At 35.4% G+C, this 22,211-nt stretch overlaps 2 protein-coding genes across 2 annotated transcripts; both read left to right on the forward strand.

Moving 5' to 3' along the window:
* Window positions 1-299: 299 nt before the first annotated feature.
* On the forward strand, window positions 300-1,774 carry LOC120342130 (actin, muscle). The gene is made up of 3 exons (XM_039410823.2): window positions 300-814; window positions 902-1,255; window positions 1,372-1,774. Exons 1-3 carry the CDS (start codon window positions 358-360, stop codon window positions 1,695-1,697), a joined length of 1,137 nt encoding a protein of 378 aa, XP_039266757.1. The 5' UTR covers window positions 300-357; the 3' UTR covers window positions 1,698-1,774.
* A 6,517-nt stretch (window positions 1,775-8,291) lies between these two features.
* LOC120342283 (allene oxide synthase-lipoxygenase protein-like) lies at window positions 8,292-18,989 on the forward strand. Its single transcript, XM_039411052.2, has 15 exons — window positions 8,292-8,450; window positions 9,031-9,220; window positions 10,064-10,192; window positions 10,781-11,035; window positions 11,271-11,361; window positions 12,175-12,240; window positions 12,699-12,786; window positions 13,675-13,929; window positions 14,553-14,745; window positions 15,443-15,523; window positions 15,850-15,968; window positions 16,213-16,332; window positions 17,201-17,335; window positions 18,177-18,275; window positions 18,685-18,989. Exons 1-15 carry the CDS (start codon window positions 8,382-8,384, stop codon window positions 18,862-18,864), a joined length of 2,070 nt encoding a protein of 689 aa, XP_039266986.2. The 5' UTR covers window positions 8,292-8,381; the 3' UTR covers window positions 18,865-18,989.
* Window positions 18,990-22,211: the final 3,222 nt, after the last annotated feature.

Consider the following 22,211-nt stretch of genomic DNA (forward strand, 5'->3'; position numbering starts at 1 on the left):
TATCATACAAAGATATTTTTGTCACAGACGGATCTTGAATTTAAGAAAACATTATTTTTTTTCAATATGCTTTTGCAATGCATCAGATTTACTCAATTCATATCTAAACTCATGTGGATATTCACTCGACCCTAAATGGTTTATAGAAGCGCGAACACATGGAGCTCGTTGCTCGATCGCACTATAGATCGAAATTGCGAACACTTACCATATATGGTAACGCGTAATCGTTCAATATGAATGGCGACAACTGCTTTCGCACTTAGCTCCCCTATATAACCGCACATTGACAAACAATAATCATTCCAAAGTTCAATTCGATTCCTAAGCTTCAATACCACTAACTATAAAATCAAAATGTCTGACGGTGAAGAAGATCAAACCGCAATCGTCTGCGACAACGGATCTGGATTAGTAAAGTCTGGTTTTGCAGGAGATGACGCTCCAAGAGCTGTGTTCCCTTCTATTGTTGGAAGACCACGACATCAAGGTGTGATGGTAGGAATGGGACAGAAAGACAGCTACGTTGGAGATGAAGCCCAAAGCAAGAGAGGTATTCTTACTCTCAAATATCCAATTGAACACGGAATCATCACTAACTGGGATGACATGGAAAAGATCTGGCATCACACAATGTACAACGAACTGCGAGTCGCACCAGAAGAACATCCAACTCTTCTCACTGAAGCTCCACTCAATCCCAAAGCTAATCGTGAGAAGATGACTCAAATTATGTTTGAAACATTCAATGTACCAGCAATGTACGTTGCAATCCAAGCTGTGCTTTCACTCTATGCTTCTGGAAGAACCACTGGTAAGTTCAAGGCTAAATAAGCGATATACATGACCTCATAAACAACATTGTCAGCAATAAATAATAAATAAATACCTTATTTCATAGGTATCGTCATGGATGCTGGCGATGGTGTTTCACACAACGTACCAATCTACGAAGGATACGCTCTTCCTCACGCAATTGCTCGTCTCGACTTGGCTGGTCGTGATCTCACTGACTATTTGATGAAAATTCTCACTGAAAGAGGATATTCTTTCGTTACAACTGCTGAACGTGAAATTGTCCGTGATATCAAAGAAAAACTGTGCTATGTGGCACTTGACTTTGAACAAGAAATGGCGACTGCTGCTTCATCAACCTCACTCGAAAAAAGCTATGAACTTCCTGACGGACAAGTTATCACTATTGGAAACGAAAGATTCCGATGCCCAGAAACTCTTTTTCAACCATCTTTCATCGGTAAGTTGAACCATATACTTTATTCATTCAGTATTAAATTTCATAATAGTTGAGAATAATTAGCCATATGTCAATAATTATTCACGAGACTCAAACGACGTTTCTGCAATTTTCAGGAATGGAATCAGCCGGCATTCACGAAACAACTTACAATTCTATCATGAAGTGCGATATTGATATTCGTAAGGACTTATACGCCAACAACGTTCTCTCTGGAGGAACCACAATGTATCCTGGTATTGCTGATCGTATGCAAAAGGAAATCACTGCTCTTGCACCAAGTACAATGAAAATCAAGATCATCGCTCCACCAGAAAGAAAATACTCCGTCTGGATCGGAGGATCAATCCTTGCTTCTCTCTCAACCTTCCAACAAATGTGGATCTCAAAACAAGAATACGATGAAGCTGGTCCATCTATTGTCCACAGAAAATGTTTCTAAATATGCTTGCTCAACACATAAAATTCTCACAATATGGATTAAGTTAAATTCGTATTAATAGTTACTAGTAAAACATTTTAAAATATTTCATTCATTGGTCATTTGGCGAAAACTTTTTGATATATAATAAATGCAGTGTGAAAAAAAATGGAATGAAAGTTTAATGGATATTTTGAGAAGTGTGGTATAGCCAGTAATGAGATTCGAAATTATAAGAACAGGTTTTGTTTTGTATCGAAATCACTAACAGCAGGGTAAGCTGCATTAACATGACACACTTTCTATATCTATCACGTAACTTTCGAAGCCACAAATGTAACGATAGTCGTTAGCTGCAATGCAAGTTTTCCATTTTTTCTAAAACAAAAAATAGGAAGGGTTCGATTTGTATTACTATTCGGTATAATCCAAAATGACTATAAACCAAGTGGAGACACCGAGTGCAATGGTGCATATCGGACGCCATTTTGTGTCCAAAAAATAAGGTGAACACGACATCGTCGGTTTGTTTCAGATTCGCCAGAAGGTCTCGTTCGTCAATTTGTTTGAAGATTTTTTACTGTTTTGCATTTTATTGGGGTAATTTCATCATTTGTCTTTTGCTATTTGCCTCGTGGAATCATACTGGTATCGTGCGGTTTCGTGAAAGTTGCGATAGTTATCTTATCATCCCGTGTGAGTTATGCAACTTTGAAACCTCATATCTAGGAGACTAGGAAGACATAATCTAGGAGACTAATTATACTTATGAGATGGAGGTGAAATGTTGCGATTATGTTGCGAGGTTAAAGATAGCTTTCGACATTAGATAGAATTTATCGTGCATCAGTAAAATTGTATAAGCTGTTTCATTCAATGTTCTCCAATTCTTGACATGTCCACTGCGCAAACTTGAGTAAAACAACAACGTTACCTAATTACTTCGTTACGCAATTACGTCGCAACGTAGCAACGTTCTGTATGACAAAAACATATCGCTTTCCTTCGCAAGTGCGAAACGTCATTAACATAATGCATACGTTTAAATAAGGTACTATTTGAACTGGTATTATGATACCTGGCTGTTGCAACAGTTGCTCCAAAAATTATAGAATGTAAACGACTCATGGCTAGCACAGTGTGCGGCCTAATGAATTTCATCGAAGCATGTACATTATAAGGTACAAAATTTAAAAACCAGCCGCCGCGACTGGTGCTGCATCTCTTATCAACTTATTATTGGCAGGATATTTCGATTCTTTTGCGTCGAAAAATGTAAAATCATATAAATATTTGAAAATTAATGGTTTTACCCAATATTTGGGCCACCCATCCAAAAAAGTAATCGTATTTTTGCGCAGAGTATAAACTATATTTCGCGCAAATATTAATACCTTTCTTAATATATGTTCGCCTGTTACTTTTCTGACAGATAAAGTTGCTTGAAATATAATTTCCAATCTTGCCACAATATCGCTTTTAAAATTTTGAAACGTTTTCTCAATTTAAGGTTGAATATTCACGCAAAAGTGGAGGCAAATAAAATTATTGAAAACGGTATGCTAGACCTGCGGCAAGAGATCAAGTCAAATAAATAATATATTATTTTATACACTCCAGATTATTATATGTTCTTGTAAACGTGATATACGCCGTTGTCTTTCATTCCATTCATGTAGTATATTTTTTGGATATTATTTTGGCAATGTAGGCTACACCTCGTTGAAAATTTGCGATACGCATATTTTAATATCATGACATGTACCGCAAAAATAGTGCAAGTTTCTGTAGTATAAGTTGTATCGTAAATATATACTACTACGGTTGTATTGTAGTTCTGTCAGTTTGTTAAAATAGGTTCTGTGCAAGTAGCCATAATAACACCAGGAATTTTATTATAACTTGAGAAAATGTGTATCTTTTTGTTTAATATTTTGGTCTTATCGGGTTGTTGATTTATCGAGGGAAGTTGGAAGACTTTAACCTTAACTTCGTATATGCTGACCATACCGCTGAGCCGAATTATCTGAGAACATCTGCGGATAAATAAATTTTCAGAAGAATGTTCATTCGTTTTGCCGCTGCGAAAGTTTGGTCCAAATTATTGAGCATCGTTTTTTTTAATCAGCTGTTTAAATCACTTAGTTAGGATCATACAGCGATAGAACTCTGGACACAAAATGGGTGGTGTGACGTCACACGAGCGCTTATAACGTTACCAATGGTTGTCCTCACTTGGTTTATAGACACTTTGGTATAATCTAGCTGGGCTATTGAGAATCAGATGATATTACAAGCCTTCGATTTGAACGTAGTTTTAAAGTCAAGAAAAGTTTCGTCTAAGCAAAAATTTCATATTTCAATATATAGAAATTTTTCATCCATTATTGTTACTGAATTCATGTGCACTGAACTGGTTGATATGTTTAGATATATTAAAATATTTTATTACAACGAATACAGAGCGTGAATGCAATTTTTATTATCAACGGCCTAGCGAAGGTTCTTAACCTTTCGCACATTTTATTCGCTATCAAAGAAAAATTGACAAATGTTCCACTATTAAAAAGTGTGCAAGATTTACAAAGGCTGACGACGTGTCAAAATCAAGAATTCTCTTTCATTGGTCAGTAGCAGATTCTCAAATTTATAATGTAATAGCATTTACTCATTTACTTTGTGTAACTGCTCTGCACGAACAGTCAGGGTTAGGTAAGGGGCTACTATAGTTTCGGATAACTGTTATATTTCCAGTTTGCCAATGTCTTCCCCATTCATTACATCATGAGAATTTAACGTGCAATGCTGTGGACCGAAAAACGTAGCCGTAAGACTAAATAGTTAAAACGTGCTCACTCTCACATTTTAATCCAATTTTCAATTTTTATGAAAATTCGTATATTTCAGTTCGTAAAATCACAGATAATTAGACCTAATTTGAACCTAATGAAACTTCCAAATTACTAACCAGTAAAGAATTGCAAACAATTATTGACATACTTTTAATGTAACAGTCGTTCTTTGTGACCTGGACGACACCGACTGCACACTAGATATTTATTAACAGTTCAATAACGCGGTCTTTCAAGCCCCAAGTTTGTATCCTCAATCCAGAAAAACACACAACTCGAAGTATACAGTTGACACGGTTATCTTAATACAAACGTAAAAACAAATCAATACAAAATACTTGCAATAAATAATTAATCATACACAATTCGGCCTTTAGAAAGCCTACTCAAATTTATGAACATAATTATCAAACATAGTTAATTATTAAGTCGAACCAAATTACTATTGAATAACTTGCAGTCTTCAAATCAGAAAGAGTTACAAATTATAACATACCGAATTTGTCTGCTATTCCAGGCTTAAATTATCATAAGTTGAACATGAAATCATTCGTCAATGAAATCCGAACAAATCAATCAAATAAACTATAACTGTAAAATCAATCACAAAAGGCCATTTAATGCTCATAAAATATCCCTAAGATAGGCCTATGTGGGCAGCCATAATCTACAATATTTAATCGTCCTACAGTCAAAACAGAAGCCAAGGTCGCTGAACAAGTTTAACTTATTTACAAATTACAACGAAACGAGCGCCATTCTCTGCAAAAGTAAAGCGCTATCTAAAGCAAATTACCGAAACTATCCATGTCTAAGCGAGACATGTCTGGGCAAGCAATTGCCACGAAGACTCTCTCAATTGTTTCGTAACAAAGTGTGTAGAAGCACACTGTCAATCAAGGGAAATTACGGCGTCAACAATAACAAATAAATTACTACACAAGTTAAACAGACGCAATGTTTAAGTCAATACAAAAATCAAGTGAATGCGATTCTCAATGTAACAGATACCTAACAGTGACATCAAGTATCCATCTAATTAAAACTTGCACCTCCGGTATATCGTTATAAGGAAAACAATAAAAACAGGGATGAAGTCATTCCATGCCAATCTGGCGGGTATGCAAGTAAGACACATATAAGAAACAATTGAAAAAAGGGTATCAACAACACAGTGACAAGAATGGTCTAACTCTAGGGCAATACCACGCGGTAAATAAAGAAACGGGGAACGACGAGGAAACGAAACACTGTCTTCGTAATCATCATAGAATAAGAATATGTTTACAATGTTCGAAATAATGGTATTGGCGCTGTACATTTTGTAGTAAATGAGCATGTGGTCTCAATAAGAAACTATCTTTAAACGGATAAAAGGGTTATATGTCTAAACTACAACGCGAGATTGCGTAGCGAAGAAAACAAATAAACATGTAAACATTCGGAGACAAAGTAAAGTTAAACAGCGACATCATGCGACGCGAGTAAAGCAGTAAGGATGATGCCACGAATATCACCTTACTGATGGCTAAAAAGATTAGGCGAATGATCGGTAATCAATATGATATAACCACCAAAGAGCACTATTTTAATAAATCATTGAACGCATGTCATGTTTAGTGGTTATTGCAGAAAATTAATCTATTGGTTTACTTAATCGAACTAATTTCCTTCCTTATCATCTATCAATCGGTTCGCAAGATTATGATTCATCAGTGAGGGGGCGAGGAAGCATTTTGCACAAAATGAAATTTGTAGGTTTTGATCATATTAGGCAATATCATGCATATGTAATTACAAACACGGCCTACACAGTATCGATTGGAGCGTGATGCAATATATCGTGTTGTTCGATTTGGAACATCAACTTCGCCTTCACTTTCCTTAATTGTGACATCAAAAATAACAAGAGAGCAACGCTCAAATATATGGACACGTGGACTAGAGCGAAGCAGGGTTTACTTTTGACGTTACCGGTACCGTACCCTCAAAAAGTTCCGGGTTTTCAGTCGCAAGAATTTTCACAGTCAGCCGTCACGCTTGGCGGATTAAAAACCGTGTTCCCATAATTAAAAATGAATACAGCGCAATTTTGGATGAAATATTAGATCTCATAAGATTCATAGAAAATTCAGGAATAAATGAAAGTAATAGCCTTCTGGCAAAAAAATCAATCTTGAACCACTGAAAATTCCAAAGCAATTGGTCCAGTATTTGAAGAGAAAAGCGATTTTTTAATGATAATGACGAAAGAAAATAACAATAACAACAAAATTTTGAAACGATCGTTATGGCCACTAAACGTGTCCAATAATGCCAGATGCGATAATAATCACAAGAACAATAGAGCAATGCTCAAATTTATGGACACGAAGACTCACAAAAGAAACGAATCACATAGACGCCATTTTTAAAACAAATGAATGTAATAGCTTTCTAGCGACAAATACAATATTCAACCACAGAACATTTTAAATCTGTTTGTCCAGTGTATAGAGAGTAAAGCGATTTTTTCTCAACAAAAAATGAGAATTTTAATAACAAGGATACCATAACAACCACAATAATAACAGCTTCCCATATTGAGCGTGTATTGGCCGAAATGTACGTGGACCGAAAAATCTGTGAGCCCGGCGATATTTACTGGTGAATATAAATTAGGATGATGTTATTGAAGCATGAAGTTCACGAAAACTTTCCAGACTGTCCATTTTAGGCTGACGGCTTTGGTAGGGAAAATCAAAACGAATGATTCCATATTGCATTAATTATGGGCATTTAGTTTTAAGAGTTTATTTTCGACGGTCAAATAACGCAAATATACTTATATATATATAAAATAAACTTCTAAAATTCTCTGGTTTACAAAATTAATAAAAAACCTATAAATCTTTGAAGATTTCATTGAATTTTGAATATATATTTCAACCGAAATGTTAAATAAACAATGCGAGAAATATGAAATCAAGATAACAAGATGAACGCTAACAAATCTACAAATTGTTGCAATTTTACAAGAGAATGTCATATGTACAAATGATATCTGTGGCTTAGATATGCTGTTTGCTGTAGACGCCAAAGAGCGGAAGCTTGTTCGATTTAGCCACTGGCACGGTTACTGACGTATACATCACGAAGTGAAGCGTCGTTTTCGCGTCTTGTCAGCTTGGATTTCCTGCAGATGACAAATTGTTATCGCGAAAGAGCAGTTAGAAAATGTTGACAGACGTGACTTGATCTAGGTATAGAGGTAATTTTTCATTTTGAAATTTAAAAAAAAGTTTACTATAATTACCTAGCCCTGCGAATGATATTTATTAAATAACGAAAAGTACAAAGATGAGGATGGTATGTTGAAGCTTGTAAAATAGCATACAGTCAGTTTTTGCAGATTGAAAATAGGATCGGTACTCCCGAAGTATGCGCACCAAGATGTCGCACAACCTGAACCCCAACTTTGTACACAACCTGGGTTCAGGTTGTGCGCCATCTTGGCGCGCATACTTCAGGAGGTCCATAGGATCTAGTATTATTGAACTCACAGGTTTTTTCATGAGGTATAAAAGAGCAAAGAAGTTTCAGTTGCTACCATAATTTGAAAACTCAAAATTATATTATTGGATCTACAGCCGTTATATATATCGGGTTTAGTACGAGCGTAAGAGCGTTCTTTGGCTTAATTAAGACAGCTTACTCACAAATATTATTTTGTCTAATAATTCTATTTTCGTGCAATAATTTTCAACGAATTCATTAGTATATTCATTGCTGCATTGGTGCAAGAAATGTACAAAATTTGCTGTTACTTTCCATGTTTTAGTGCAGTAAGTTTAGTGCATCGACTAACGTAACAATGAACTATTCGCCAAACAAAAGACCTAGGATGGGGCCACAATCTGCCAGATATCAAATAATCGTAACGGTGAGAAACATATTTTGCATTGTAATTTATTACCTCAGTATCCCTTAGTCACCCTTAGATTTTTACGATGATTTAAAATAATAAATCTGCCATTAAAATGGGTATTTAAATTCAACTAGTATATATGAGTTGGAATTTATTAGTATATATATTTGAGTGGCTACTTGAGGATTGTCAATGGTGGGTAATATACATAACTAAAATACAAGCAAGACTGATGGCAGTAGCAAGACTTCAAAAGATTGGGTTTATCCAACTCTTATAACCTGGCGATGCTTATATAGGATTTGTATTTGTTGGACACGAAATGGAGCTATGGATCGTTTTGTTGTTAAATTGTTGTTGTTAGTATTCTTGTTGCTGCTGTTTTTTTTCTTGACTACTGGACCAATTGCTTTGAAATTTTCAGTGGATAAAGATTTTTCCCTAGAAGGCTATTACTTTCTTTTATTTCAAATATATCTGCGGGCGCTATGGGATTCATTGCCCACTTTTTCTTTTTATCAATTCAAATGTAAAATGCTATATATTTTAAAATAAATCACTTTGAAAGTACAAAATCCTGTTTTTTGAATTCTAGACATCAAAGGCGTATGTTGGGGCAGAAGGAACTACCAATACCGTTTCAGTGGTTTTAACTGGAGAGAGTGGAAGAAGAACGGAGGAAAAAATATTGAGGGAAGATGGAGATTTGTCATTCAGACGTGGAGAAACCGATGTTTTTGAAATAAACGCGATGGATGTTGGACTTCCAATTATTGTTAAACTGCGTGAGTGCGATTCTGCTTATACTTGCATTTGTTATTATATGCAGTAAGATGGTACTTCCGAAGTATGTGAACCAAGATGGCGGACACCGAAACGTAGTATGTGTACCAGGTCAAGGTTAAGCCATAATTTTATTCCAATTTTCCTTATTTTAGTTCTATTACGAGTTCAGGAACTAGCCAAGTGACTCCCGGGGTATTTATACCTGAAATTATGGCCTAATCCCTGCCTGGTACACATACCACATTCCGGTGTCCGCCATCTTGGTTTAAGGTTGCATAAGAGAGGATTACATATCGAAATCCGTATTATTCTAAAAATATATATTTGTGCAAACGTTCTGATATTTACTCTGAGTGTTTTGAGAAAAGAAGCGATTGCAATGCATTTGTCGGCTAAAGCGAAGAGATTTTTGTTGTGATTTAAGCTATATTTTTTATATATATTGCCGGAATTTGACTATAAAATATTGAAAATGATCCGGGGTTGAAAAGTCAGAGTTCAGGGTAGATACGGGCACATCATTTAATCTGGGATGTACCAATTTGAATATATTAAACAACAAAGGAAATTATTCGATACTTCCGATAATAATGAGTTTTCCTGACATTCTGACGACTTGGTAACTGTGGTCCCGTGGCTAGTCTCAGGTAGAAGGTATAGGTATGGTATTATGAAGCTAAATCGTGCTTTCCGGTCAAAATTCTATGGCACGACATGATTGTTCACAGAGTATATGCATGATTTGAATATTTATTCCGTCCAAATTTCTGAATTGGTAAATGTCTAGAATAAACTTTGACCAATCGAGAAGTTTAAACACTCACCGAAGCCCAATAATTTAGGTCTTCTTCAACATACTGGAAAAGATCCTTGGGCTGTGAGAACCATTGTGGTGAAATACAAAAACGAAGAAGTCACGTTTCCAGTGTATGATTGGATTGAAGATGAAATTTCAGTCACTTGCGGAGAAGGTGAGAAAACAAAATTTATCATAAAATTATTATTATTACATAATTTCAGTGCAAAATTGTTTTCCGGCGCTCCAGAGGTGTGTGTACCAATATGGAGGTAAATAATTTTGTTCGCCTACTCTACATCAAATTGTGTGGAGAAACTGAAACTTATGGGGGTATATTCACTTAGCTAACACAGACAGTCCCCGAACTCGTAATGGAGCGGTGCGGTTCCACGAATAAGCACGGGAGTATGCTCGCCAAGTCAGAAAAGGCTTTCGTGTGCTGCAAAGCGATACAATAGATTTGATAGCACAATATGACAAAACAACAAGTTCTCATTAGATAAAATAGAAAACAACGAAGCTCTGATTAACGATCGAGCAGCAGTCATACCAAGAAAGAGATTCAGAAAGCATGGTTGCCGTAGTCATCTGAGAAAACTGGAAATATACTGATAAAAAATTCATAAAATAATTACTCTACCTGTAATAAATAGTTGAATGCCGTGAGTCTGAAATTCTAAAAAAAAACATTTCAGAAATACCTGTTTGATTCCATTACTATATATATATAGATGATGTTGGGAACTTTTCTCTCTCTTAGCATTGCTTACGCATAAGATCCGAAACAAAGATGTCTTAGAGATGCGAAAACTTGAAGTCGAAAAAGCGCAGGCTAAAATTCAATGGTCTTCTCCTCCCGGACCTGAGGACTTAGGTCGAAGAATGCCACGTTTCATGAATGCGAATACAGTTGAAGAAATGCCATTGACATTTCGACCTACAGAGAGTTGGATAAGTTCTTTTGCAGAAAACGACATAGAAAATGGTGCAAAGAAAGCTATGGGACTTGCACAAAGTAGGTTCCAATTGCTAGTATTGGGATATCCAACATTGTGTCTTTGTATAATACAACATTGCGTTATTATTGGTATGTTATTAATAGGAAAATGACTCAAAATGCACAGAATGTCTACTTGTCTAAGCTTTCTTGCGATAAATCAGTTAACTATTATTTCCATTGCACATGTAGCATAAATACCAAGTGTCTATAATCTCGTTTCAATATATTTTGTTTATATTTTTCTGTTAAGGCCAACAGCTTAAATTGGACAGTCTGGAAAGTTTTCACGAACTCTATGCTTCATTTGAAGACGGCAAAGAAAGATCTTCTCATTTGGACAGGTGCAGGAATTTAAAACATTTGAGTATTGTTGAATATCTGAAAAAGCATGAGGCATGTGGAATACTTATCGTGTTGAATATCATTTATATATGATTTATATTACGCATTTAGAGAAGAAATTAAGAACAATTTCCTTATGGACTTTTTCGGATGAACTATGGTGATCAAACATGGTATTTACCAAAGGAAAATCAGTGATTCTTAACCTTTTTTGCTACATTCCCCTCTTTGCTGATTTTGAAACTTTTCATTCCTCCATGGTATGAGTAAAACTCCGCTTCCGTTTGTTCATCAATATTTAGTGGATGATTAGATACTTGCAACATACTCTCGACATATATACGACTTCGGTACAGTTTCAAATAAGTAAAAGATGTCAGTTATACTACACACAAATACAAAGCAAAAATTTCCTCTTTCGAAAAATTGAAAACCTCCCTCAGATATGATTACCGCCGACTGAGTACGTCTAGACTCTAGATAGATTTTATTTTAGATCAATGTTTGTTTCCCAACCGGGGGTCCATGGCTCCTAATTGGGCCACGGAACAGTTAGAGGGAGGCCACAGGTCCTGAAGGGGGCCGCGATCACGCGATAAATAAAAGGTTAAAAACCACTGATTTAAGCATTGGTATTGCTTCTGAAAAACACAAGATGGAAACTTATTACGCTTCCAAACATTAAAATATACTAACTAAAAAACTACTTCTAATATTCTGCATATAGGTAGTGATTGTTTGGTTCAATACGCCATTTCCATCATTCCCTCGTTTAGATAAAGATTTGTTAATTTATTTGTTTCTTATTGAAGATGGCAGAGTGATGAGGAGTTTGGACGTCAGCAACTCAATGGAATCACACCAATTTCAATAGAAAGGTTTGTGAACACTTTTTTAGAATATTGGAAATACATTCACAATTAAAAATAACAAGCTTCCACCTAATTTTATAACTCGAATTTTGGGCGCCACAATGGCAAGGATTCCGGTTCTTCTCGATAGGCGTAGCTTCTTACATAACGTTAGATGTACAGGGCCTTGTTCGCAGCAAATTAAAAGGCTTACGTTTCGTATAAAAAAAAAAAAACTAACCCCGAATGTAGATATTTTTGTTTGTATTGCTAACCAAACACTTATGACCAGATAAAACTATATTTTTTATATATGCCCTGACGCGAACAATACTATTTATGATGAGTTGGAAATCAGCAGGACACCTCGCCCAGATAAAACTGACAGTTTTTCTAATATTTGGTTCTATTCATTTCAATAAAATCCACACTATCGCGATGTAAAATCAGATTCCTACTTTATCTGTACTTTATTTTTGACGCAGATGCACAAAACTTCCAGAAGTATGTAAAATAACGGACGATGACGTTCGAGAACTGATTGGTGGATACTCTCTTCAAGAAGAAATGAAGGTATGAGTGTCTTGAAGATGCTAATAGCCATTGTATTAAATATGATACGTCCGTTTTGGGTTTATTGACTAGTTTTCAGACGAAAATGACCTTGACGCTGCTTCAACAGCGCAAAAAATTTTCTTTAGTCTTAAACGAAAGCGACGAAGTATAATACAAACATTATCAAATGCTAAAGCAGTGTATGAAACTTATCATATTTCTCATAATATCAGTAATTAATACGAGATGTTTGATCTATTAATTTCAACATTTTTGGTTTAAATTCGCTTATTTTGGAAATATTTATATGGATGTTTTATACAAAGGTCCCGCAAATAAAAAAAAACCGCCAACGCTCAAAAAAAAAAAAAAAACTAGTAATTATACAGTTTGGGTTTGGGTTTAGAATATAGATTCAAATCATTTTTAACTCTAACCTCAACTCAGATTGGATAGTTACTAATTTGTTATTTAAAACCGTGCCGGCGGTGTTTTTTTCAAATCTCACATTTTCGCATTAGTGACTGGGGCTTTGTACAAAAGATTCCTTCATTTCTCTCTTACTATGCGTAAAAGGTTTATTTAATTGTTCTTTAGCTAGTGTTATGCACAAGTCGAGCTTCTACTTTTGTACAGTTTAAAATGTTTGCATTAATGGGAATCATAGTAATAATAAAGAACTAGAAATAGAATACCGCAGCAAAATTTCTCCCCAAGAAAGACAAAATTCGTTTCAGAGAAGAAATTTCTCACCGATCGAGAAACGCGGAATTGTGCAGTGATAAGAAGTGATAAGGCAGAAGATAAGAATAAAAGCTCAAAAATTAGATGAGATCTATATACTGACACTTGAATAAAATAACAACAACTCAATCTGAATTATTAACAACAAAATTCACTTTATAGGATGGAAAAGTTTACATTGGTGATTACAGCGAAATCTTTCACGGTGAAATTCGGAACAAAGACGTTGCTGGTAATCTACTGTACTGTCCCGATGCAATCTGCCTATATTATGTTAATTCGGAGGACAATTTGGTTCCGATAGCTATCCAGCTTGTACCAAATGATCGTGAAACTATTTTTACCCCAAAAAGTTCACCCGAGGATTGGATGCTTGCTAAAATGTATATGAAAGTGACGATGGGAAACTTACATGAGGTGCGTTGTTAACACATTCACGTCTAACTGGAGATTAGAAGAGGATTTTGTATTACTTCATATCTATTTTATGAATTGTGCGTGAACACTGATATGACAAGTCTCCTATTCTTGATTATAATGTGAGCGTGCATATTTAGTAGAATTATGTCATGTATGCCGGCGCTTAAGGTATGTGAACCAAGATAGCGGACACCGGGACGTAGTATGTGTACCAGGTTAGATCATAATTTCAGGAACAAATACTACGGGAGTCACTTGGCTAGTTCCCGAACTCGAAATAGAACCAAAATAAGGAAAATTAGAATAAAGTTATGGCCTAACCCTAACCTGGTACACAGAATACGTTCCGGTGTCCGCCATCCTGGTTCACATATTTCAGGAGTACCCAATAATATAATCACCAGACACCTAATTTACATTTTACTATAATAATAAATACAATAGTACGATATAAGTTTTTTAACTTCTTTATGGGCTAAATTGACACACTCTCATAAACTCAATAATTGACGTTTTTATCAGTTTCTAAACTTATACAAATCGGGATGAGTCAGATCATTTAATATGATCTCTGAGATGTAGAAAATGGTGCAAGCTTGATTTGTTTTCTTTTCTTCTAGTGGTCTTATCATTTTCTTATGACGCATAATGTAATGGAGCCGTTTTCAATATCGTTGTTCCGATCTTTTCCACGATCTCATCCTATGTATAAATTATTGCACCCCCATCTTCAAGTGGTTACAGTGATCAATACCATCGGAAGACCAAACTTGATGGCAAAAGAATCAGCGTCAAATAAGTCAATTGCAATTGGTGAGTTCTTCACTTATAATTGAAATAGAAAGGCTAGTTCTTATTTTCCTGATTTTTGAAGGGCATAAGCATATTTAATTTAATATGGTGTAAATGGGGACCAGTGGTTCTCAACCTTTTTGTTAAATTCTCCTCTTCCTCATTTTAAATCTCGTTTTCTTCCCTACTATATATAAAAAGTACTTTATTTATTCAATCAATGGAGCCTTATCCAAAGTTATGCTAAAGTCGCACTCCCGTTATTTACAGTTTAAGTAGTTAGTAATACTGGTGATGCTACAGCAAATACACAGTGAAATTTCTCCTCAAGAACTTTACGTTTTCGTCGTCGATTTCAAAACAATCCTCATAAAAACTACTAGCAAAGTAAAAGTGTTTCCAGCTATTCTTGAATCGTTTCATTTTGATATAAAAACTGTTTGGCCATGATTTGCTTTAAAAACGTCATTCTTGTGGCGCTCCAGAATCGTGTGTACTAATATGGAGGTAACTAATTTTGTTCGCCTACCTTACATCAAGTTGTGTAAAGGGACTGAAGCCTATGGGCAGAGGGGTATTGGCTCCTAACTTGGCTAACACAGACAGTTCCCGAACTCGTAAAAGAACTAAAATGAGGAAAATCGGAATAAATTTAAAACCTAACCTTAACCGGTAGTACCATTTTTGTTATATAATTTTCTTTCATTTTATGTTTAAGAGGGAGAGAACATAATAAGACAAATTTACAAGAATTTTCATTTTGATGATCTTGTGATTCCAGAAGTTATCAAGAAAAAGGGTAACATGAATTATAGTATTTAATATGTTGCGGAAATTTTTATTTATCACTTTATATTTTTCAAACAGTGCAATTCAGCAGTGTAAATTTATAGGTAGGAAACCTCTGTTACTTCAAAGATTGAAACCATACCTGTATGCTATATAAGAAAATCAACATTGCTATCGCCATTATTGTTCTAATCCCATTCAGCAGATTTACTCCGTATTAACATTCCACTTTGTTTTATAAATGCTACAGATATTTATCACCTTTTATTTCACTAGTCTTATGTTTTGTTTTGAATAATGATAAATGATTGATAAATGTTTTAAAATACTTTACAGGATTAGATGACAAAAAGCTTTTGCCGAAGTTTCACTACCGAGATGACGCTGTTGAATTGTGGGAAATTATTGAAGACTTTGTTGGTGATGTCATAAAGCACTACTACACTTCTGACAATGTAAGACGTCCATGCTTGCTTGAAGAAATATTTTAAAAGCTATTCATTCCTTTGAAATTACTTACGAATTTCCTGTGATCATATGCAGAGTCACACTTTGGTAAGGCTTCTAATTCATTCCCGATATGGTAAGAGAATGTACATGGATGGAAGCCGTGACAGACTATTTCGAATTAGCTCTTTGATTAGCTTTTTAGTGATGAAAATATTGTTCGCTTTCCGTTATATTTTCTATTTTCATCAGGATATTCAATTAGACGAAGATTTGCAATGGTTTATAAAAGATGTGGCGGAGAAAGGATGGGCATGGTTTGATGGAAATAAACGAGGAATTCCTGTACCGTTGACATCCATTCAAGAGCTGGTAAGAAGATATTAGTCTGCTGGCTATCACATCGTAATATTTGGGGACTAAATGTTCTGCAATAATGCCATGTTCAAGAAATAGTATTACTATTATTTATAAGTGCGTGGTAAATTGTAGGCAATCTCTTGGCATATTAAAGAAAAATGGTAGAAAACAGAAGAAGATCGTGGTGATTCAAAATGGATCTTGTTTAGAAAGCCGCCGTCACTAATACAAAAATGTGAGATTTATCAAAACACCCCCGCCTTGCCAGTACTGCAGATTTCACTCGCCATGTTAGGGTTACGTGGCGCACTGAAAATCAGGCAAGGCTGGACATATCCCTTTCGTCTACTTGTCTAGGCCAATAAATACCGCACAATCATTAACGGTACAGCATGGCAAATGGATAATATGCTTCTTTTAAAAGGTCCACATTGTAAACGGATTTGACAGTAATTTTACAACCAAATCCATTTTCTTTCCTACTTAAAATAAACTCTAGATTGGGTTATACCAGTTTCATTTAGATATTTCTGTACTCATGCACAACCCACTCCAATATAAGATTTCAAATTTGGTTTAATTAGTTGATGGGATACGCCAGTGGTTGTCTACCTTATTTGCTGAAAACCCCCCTTTGGCCCATCATTCTTCTCCCAATATGCATAAAAAATCTTATATTTGTTTTCTTAGCTAGTGTTATACGCAAGGTGCTTCCCCCACGTTTGTACAGTTAAAGTAGTTTATAAATAAAAACTAATGTAATGATAATAATCTAAAAAATATTAGTAAATTCGCATGAACGTAAAAACGTGGAAATAGTGCTTTTGAAATTTGGGATCATTCGTGTCATTGCTCGTAACAGTTCAATTTTTTTTTTCAGATTCGAATCTGTACTTGTGTTATTTACACAAGTTCTGTACAGCATGCCGCCATAAACTTCCCTCAGTACGAGACTTATAAATATGTACCAAACTCACCATTTGCAATGAGACTGCCACCACACAAGCAAGGAGAGGTATTTAGGATATTTTTTCCTCATTTATTTTTAATTTTTCCAAACTACGTAGATCATTGCAAAGAAAAAACCTTTCAACAGCGGAACTACAAGATTTATGTGTATATTGAGTGACTATACTTACTCCTATGAAATTGACTGTGTACATTACTTGAATGGCCGTATATGTATATCTAATTGGGTGTATAAACATGACATTGGCTGTGTATGTACATTTCCAAAATGGCTGTATTTGCATATCAATTGGCTGTATATGCATATGATATTGGCTGCATATGCATATTTAGTAGGCGCTATATATAAATTTAGTTGGCATGACATAAATGTATATTTTTGTCTGTATATGTATATCACGTTACCAACCCAACTCGAAAAATAAGAATATACCTATTGTCCGCCAATACCATCCATTTTTTTTATCTTGGACTAAACGATGGGCCCAGGAATGAGAGCTACTTACAGGATTTGGATATGATTTCACATTTATTCCGAAGGAGAGGAAAACAGATAGCATGGCTCTATGATATGGCGAACCATTGCCTATTGTTTAGCTACCCGTTTACGTCGGGTATAAGATTAGTTACCCAGGTATTTGCTGCAGATGCAAGGGCGTGATAAAACTACGCCAACACGATCACGTCAACGCGCGAATATAGAAGCCAAAACCTATCGAATATATCCAACGTGCTTTCAACATTTTTTATTCAATCATTCATCATCAATATCACATTTGATTCAGTAGATTTCATTTGATGCCCCTATTTAAAATCTATGCTCAATTGGTAAGGTTTCTCAAAATGTAAAATCGCGTCATATTTTATTTTAATTTACATCTTTTCAGGCTACGATGCAAAGAATATTGGATTCTCTCCCTAACTTGTTTATTTCGTGCTTATCCATATCAGTGGCCAGTGGTTTGTCGCAATATCACGACGAAATAGTAAGTGAAAAGTCATTGGTATTCACAAAACAATATTTAATTAATGATTTTCAGTGGTTAAACATCGTTGTTATCGCTAGAAGGCTATTCCTTTTAAATCAATAATTTTTATGGGCATTTGGGGATTCGTTTTCAACTTTGAAGTTTTGTGTGATGATTTCAACAAAATTAAAAACTATGCACTTCATGACGGTTTCGCGATAGTATTTCAGCAATGTCATAGTTTGCAAAGTCGGGAGTATTGGATAAAGTAGACTACAGGTACCGCTCCTGTAAGAGATTTGATACCGGTAGACTACTCCTTATTTTTTTGCCCTTCATCTCCATATGTGTGAGCACTGTTTGTGTTTTTTTGTCCTTGTGTTTATCGTGTGTTTGTTTTTTCATCGCAAATTTTTCATCATTTCAGGTTTTACTTGGAAACTATCCAATCAAGCTTTTCACAGAGAAGGAAGTTCTGAAAAGCATTGAAAAATTTAAGAAAAAACTGGACAAACATGATGAAAGAATTCGTAAGAGAAACGACAAACTCGAATTCCCATACGTTCATCTTCTGACGGAAAAAATACCTAATAGCATCGTTATATGAACATTATTGCACATTAATATTTACACCATTATATGTATAAGCAGAGTTTGAATTTTGTATAGCAATATTTACATTGTGTTGAAGATGTATTGTAAAAATAAAGAAACAAATAAGTCTTTCTTGAACCTGCCAATATATTTTTGGTCACGTTTGATAAGGTTTAACAATAACCTACCTAGGGTGACCATTTGTTCGGATTTGCAAAGCGTTCAAAGCGGTCACCCTTCATTTAACTAATTATGAATAACTTGTTTTCAACAAGAAGAAAACTAAAATCGAACAAATTTAGTCTAATGCTCTCTACCAGTGTTGTGTACCCCTGCGTGTAACTTGACACTGTAACTCTGAGCGGGTCTTGCAGATTTTCTTCAGTATTGCGTATTTCGTGCTTAGATCCTTGTGAAGTTCATGTCAAAAATATTGATTCACAAAGATGGCTTGAACCAAACACTGATTTCGTAACATAAAATTGCTGTTTGAGCTTGCGCTGACCAATGGATAGTGGCAAGATGTGAAGTGCCTCTTCGTTTGTCGTCGCTATAGACTACCCGCAAATGAGACATACGCAAGCTGTTTTTACGATGGTAAAAGAAAATCCATCTCCCATTCATCGTGAAAATGGAAGGTTTTCTTTCGTTTTTCTGCCATTTTTCTTTGAAATCAATAATTGTATTATTGGCATTGCTGCTTCACAAATTAACGGACATGAAAAAAACGCGGGTTCGTGGAAAGTGACATCTGTGTGATGTCATAATTGGGAGAGTAATAAATGACCCGTTACATTACTGAGGTCAAATAAAAGTTAAAATAATCGTTACCATAATAATCGACATAGTGTTATTCTCAGTTCTCAAATAAGACATAAGTGGGATTTATACAAGAATAACATGACAAAAATTAATTGATGTAGCTTACTTATAAGCGCCGTTGTTAAGCTTATTTTGGAATTTTGGAACAGACCTGCGGGCGACTCGTTTGGTCTTCTCGGGCGACTTAGTGCCCGCGGGCAACGGGTTGGTGACCCCTGGTCTATATAGACGTTAATTTGTCGAAAGACGCCTGTGCATAACAATCAAAAACCAGCGATTCTTGTAATGCAGTGAATAATTTTGAAACTTCTATCAATTTCCTTTGTTAAATAGAATATGAAAAGTCAGCTTAGGAAACCGTCGACAGAATTTGGCGTTTTTTTTACGAAAAAATATCTCTTGAAAAAATAATAAATCGCTTGAAGAAGTAACAGCTCGAGCAATAAAACCAAATGCTGATGAAAATGTACTTGAAATTGGATTCGGCCTTGGTAAGTGAAAAGCTTCGAAATTATTACGAAATTATTACAAATGATTCAACAAGGTACACTGACGCTGTACAGAGGACTAAATTCGTGAACGTAAATGAAGAGAACATCTTCGATCCTGGATTGAAGCATGATTTTGGACTCATTTTTGTTACAAAACCTGATTGCTGTTTACATCCCGAAACAGTAAATACTTTAAAAAAACTTTTATTGGGGCTTCTGGAATCACTTTGCAGACCATTTTGTAAATAGAAGAACTTTTATGTCAATGTAAAAAATCTTCTGTGTCAATGTTCGTTTGACTACGAGAGGAATCATTTTGAAGTTATAAAATAAATATCTTTAAAGTATCAATTTATTGTATTAATGTATGGCAGGGTTCATTACATATTTTTTCATATTATGAAAAAAGTAATATGTCGTAAATGAAACGTTCACTACTTATATTATCTACTAAAACACATAATCCTACACGTAATCTGTTGATGCTTCGTTTCTGTTTCATGGAGGTGTTATTAAAATGGTAGATATGTTAAATATTGTACTGTAGAATAATAGAATAGCCCTGCAACCTTTATCAAAGGAGGGCAAAAATACAGATCACTGGGTGAGGCCGCGGTCCGCACCGTCATTTAAGATATAGCATTTATATTAGTTGTATACACAAAACTTTTTTTTTGTCATTGATCTCACGGCATTGTTATGGGTCTGTCTATGCGGAAATGGCGAGTTGTAATTGCTATTCAAATTTATTGTCACAGCGACTTTAAACGAATTCAGTGAGACCTACGTTTTTATAACATTGTGTATTTTGCAACAGAATTTTGCTTGTTAGTTTTGCTAATATAGCAGTGGCACGCAGGTATTGGTAGAGGCTTTGCTACGCAAGAGGATTGGTATTGCTCCCACATGCCAAAATAACTAAACTTAAAACTGGTTTCTCGGGCACACTATTCAAAATTGGCCATATTTCCGCGGGCCGCACAATTTTTCCATGAGCCGCAGTTTGCGCCCCGTATCTGGCCCTAACCCTAACCCCTAGAAAAAACGATTATAAGTGAAACAAGAGAACAATGCTCAAATATATGGACATAACAGCCAAAACTAAGCAGTACGGTATGCAATCTGTCGCAGCAGACTATAGGTACCACATCTTTGAAGACTCCACGTGACCACCAGATATCATTTTACGCGAAAGCAGAACCGTCACAAGGTGCGCAATTTTTAATATTGATGTCGTCATCACACACACAAAAACGAAGGCCAAAATGAAAAGTAGCACAGGTATGAAATCTGGCTTGACTACCGGTCCAGCAGTGTTTACGACTAACGGATTGCGATGCGCAATTTTTGGTGGCCCATACAGCCCGCAGAAATTTTTGAAATGAATCAAAGTAATACCTTTCTAGCAAAATATAGAATCTTTAATCGCTGAAAATTCCAAAGAAATTAGTTCAGTAATAAATGAGAGAAGGGATTTTTTTCATAACGATATAAAAACATAACAATGCAACAGTACGACTTAACCGGAATACCGGTAGGTGCTCGCCACTAATATAGTCTAGTAATAATTAGTTCAGAAGATCTCGTGTGCTGCAAAGACACACAAATAGGTTCGAAGTTCACGATGCAAACGAAAGACTTTATTAAAATAGTGTAAAATCCACGATTAAAGCAGATAGAATGGAATAGCGACAAAATACGGTCCTCACTCAGCGACAGCAAAAGCAAAGGGAGCGAACGCTGCGAACTGCAGCCAGTTCATATATGCAGTGGTGGTTGGAGTCGAGTAACAGGATCTAACTATAGGCCGAATTATAGATCAGACTCCACACACCAATGCATATGCAACACTAGACAAGAAATATAGATAAAATATAAAACAATAAAAAATAGGACAATCCAGTCCCGCCACAACAATAATAACAAAACGATTCATATGTACACTTCCTGTCTAAAATCAGACTTTCATGATAAACATGAAACATCAAAATAACTATGGAACAATTAGATACAGCTGGATAGTCGATTACTCATTTATGAAATGTCA

The sequence above is a fragment of the Styela clava genome, chromosome 3 (assembly GCF_964204865.1).
Source record: "Styela clava chromosome 3, kaStyClav1.hap1.2, whole genome shotgun sequence".
NCBI classification, from domain to species: domain Eukaryota; kingdom Metazoa; phylum Chordata; class Ascidiacea; order Stolidobranchia; family Styelidae; genus Styela; species Styela clava.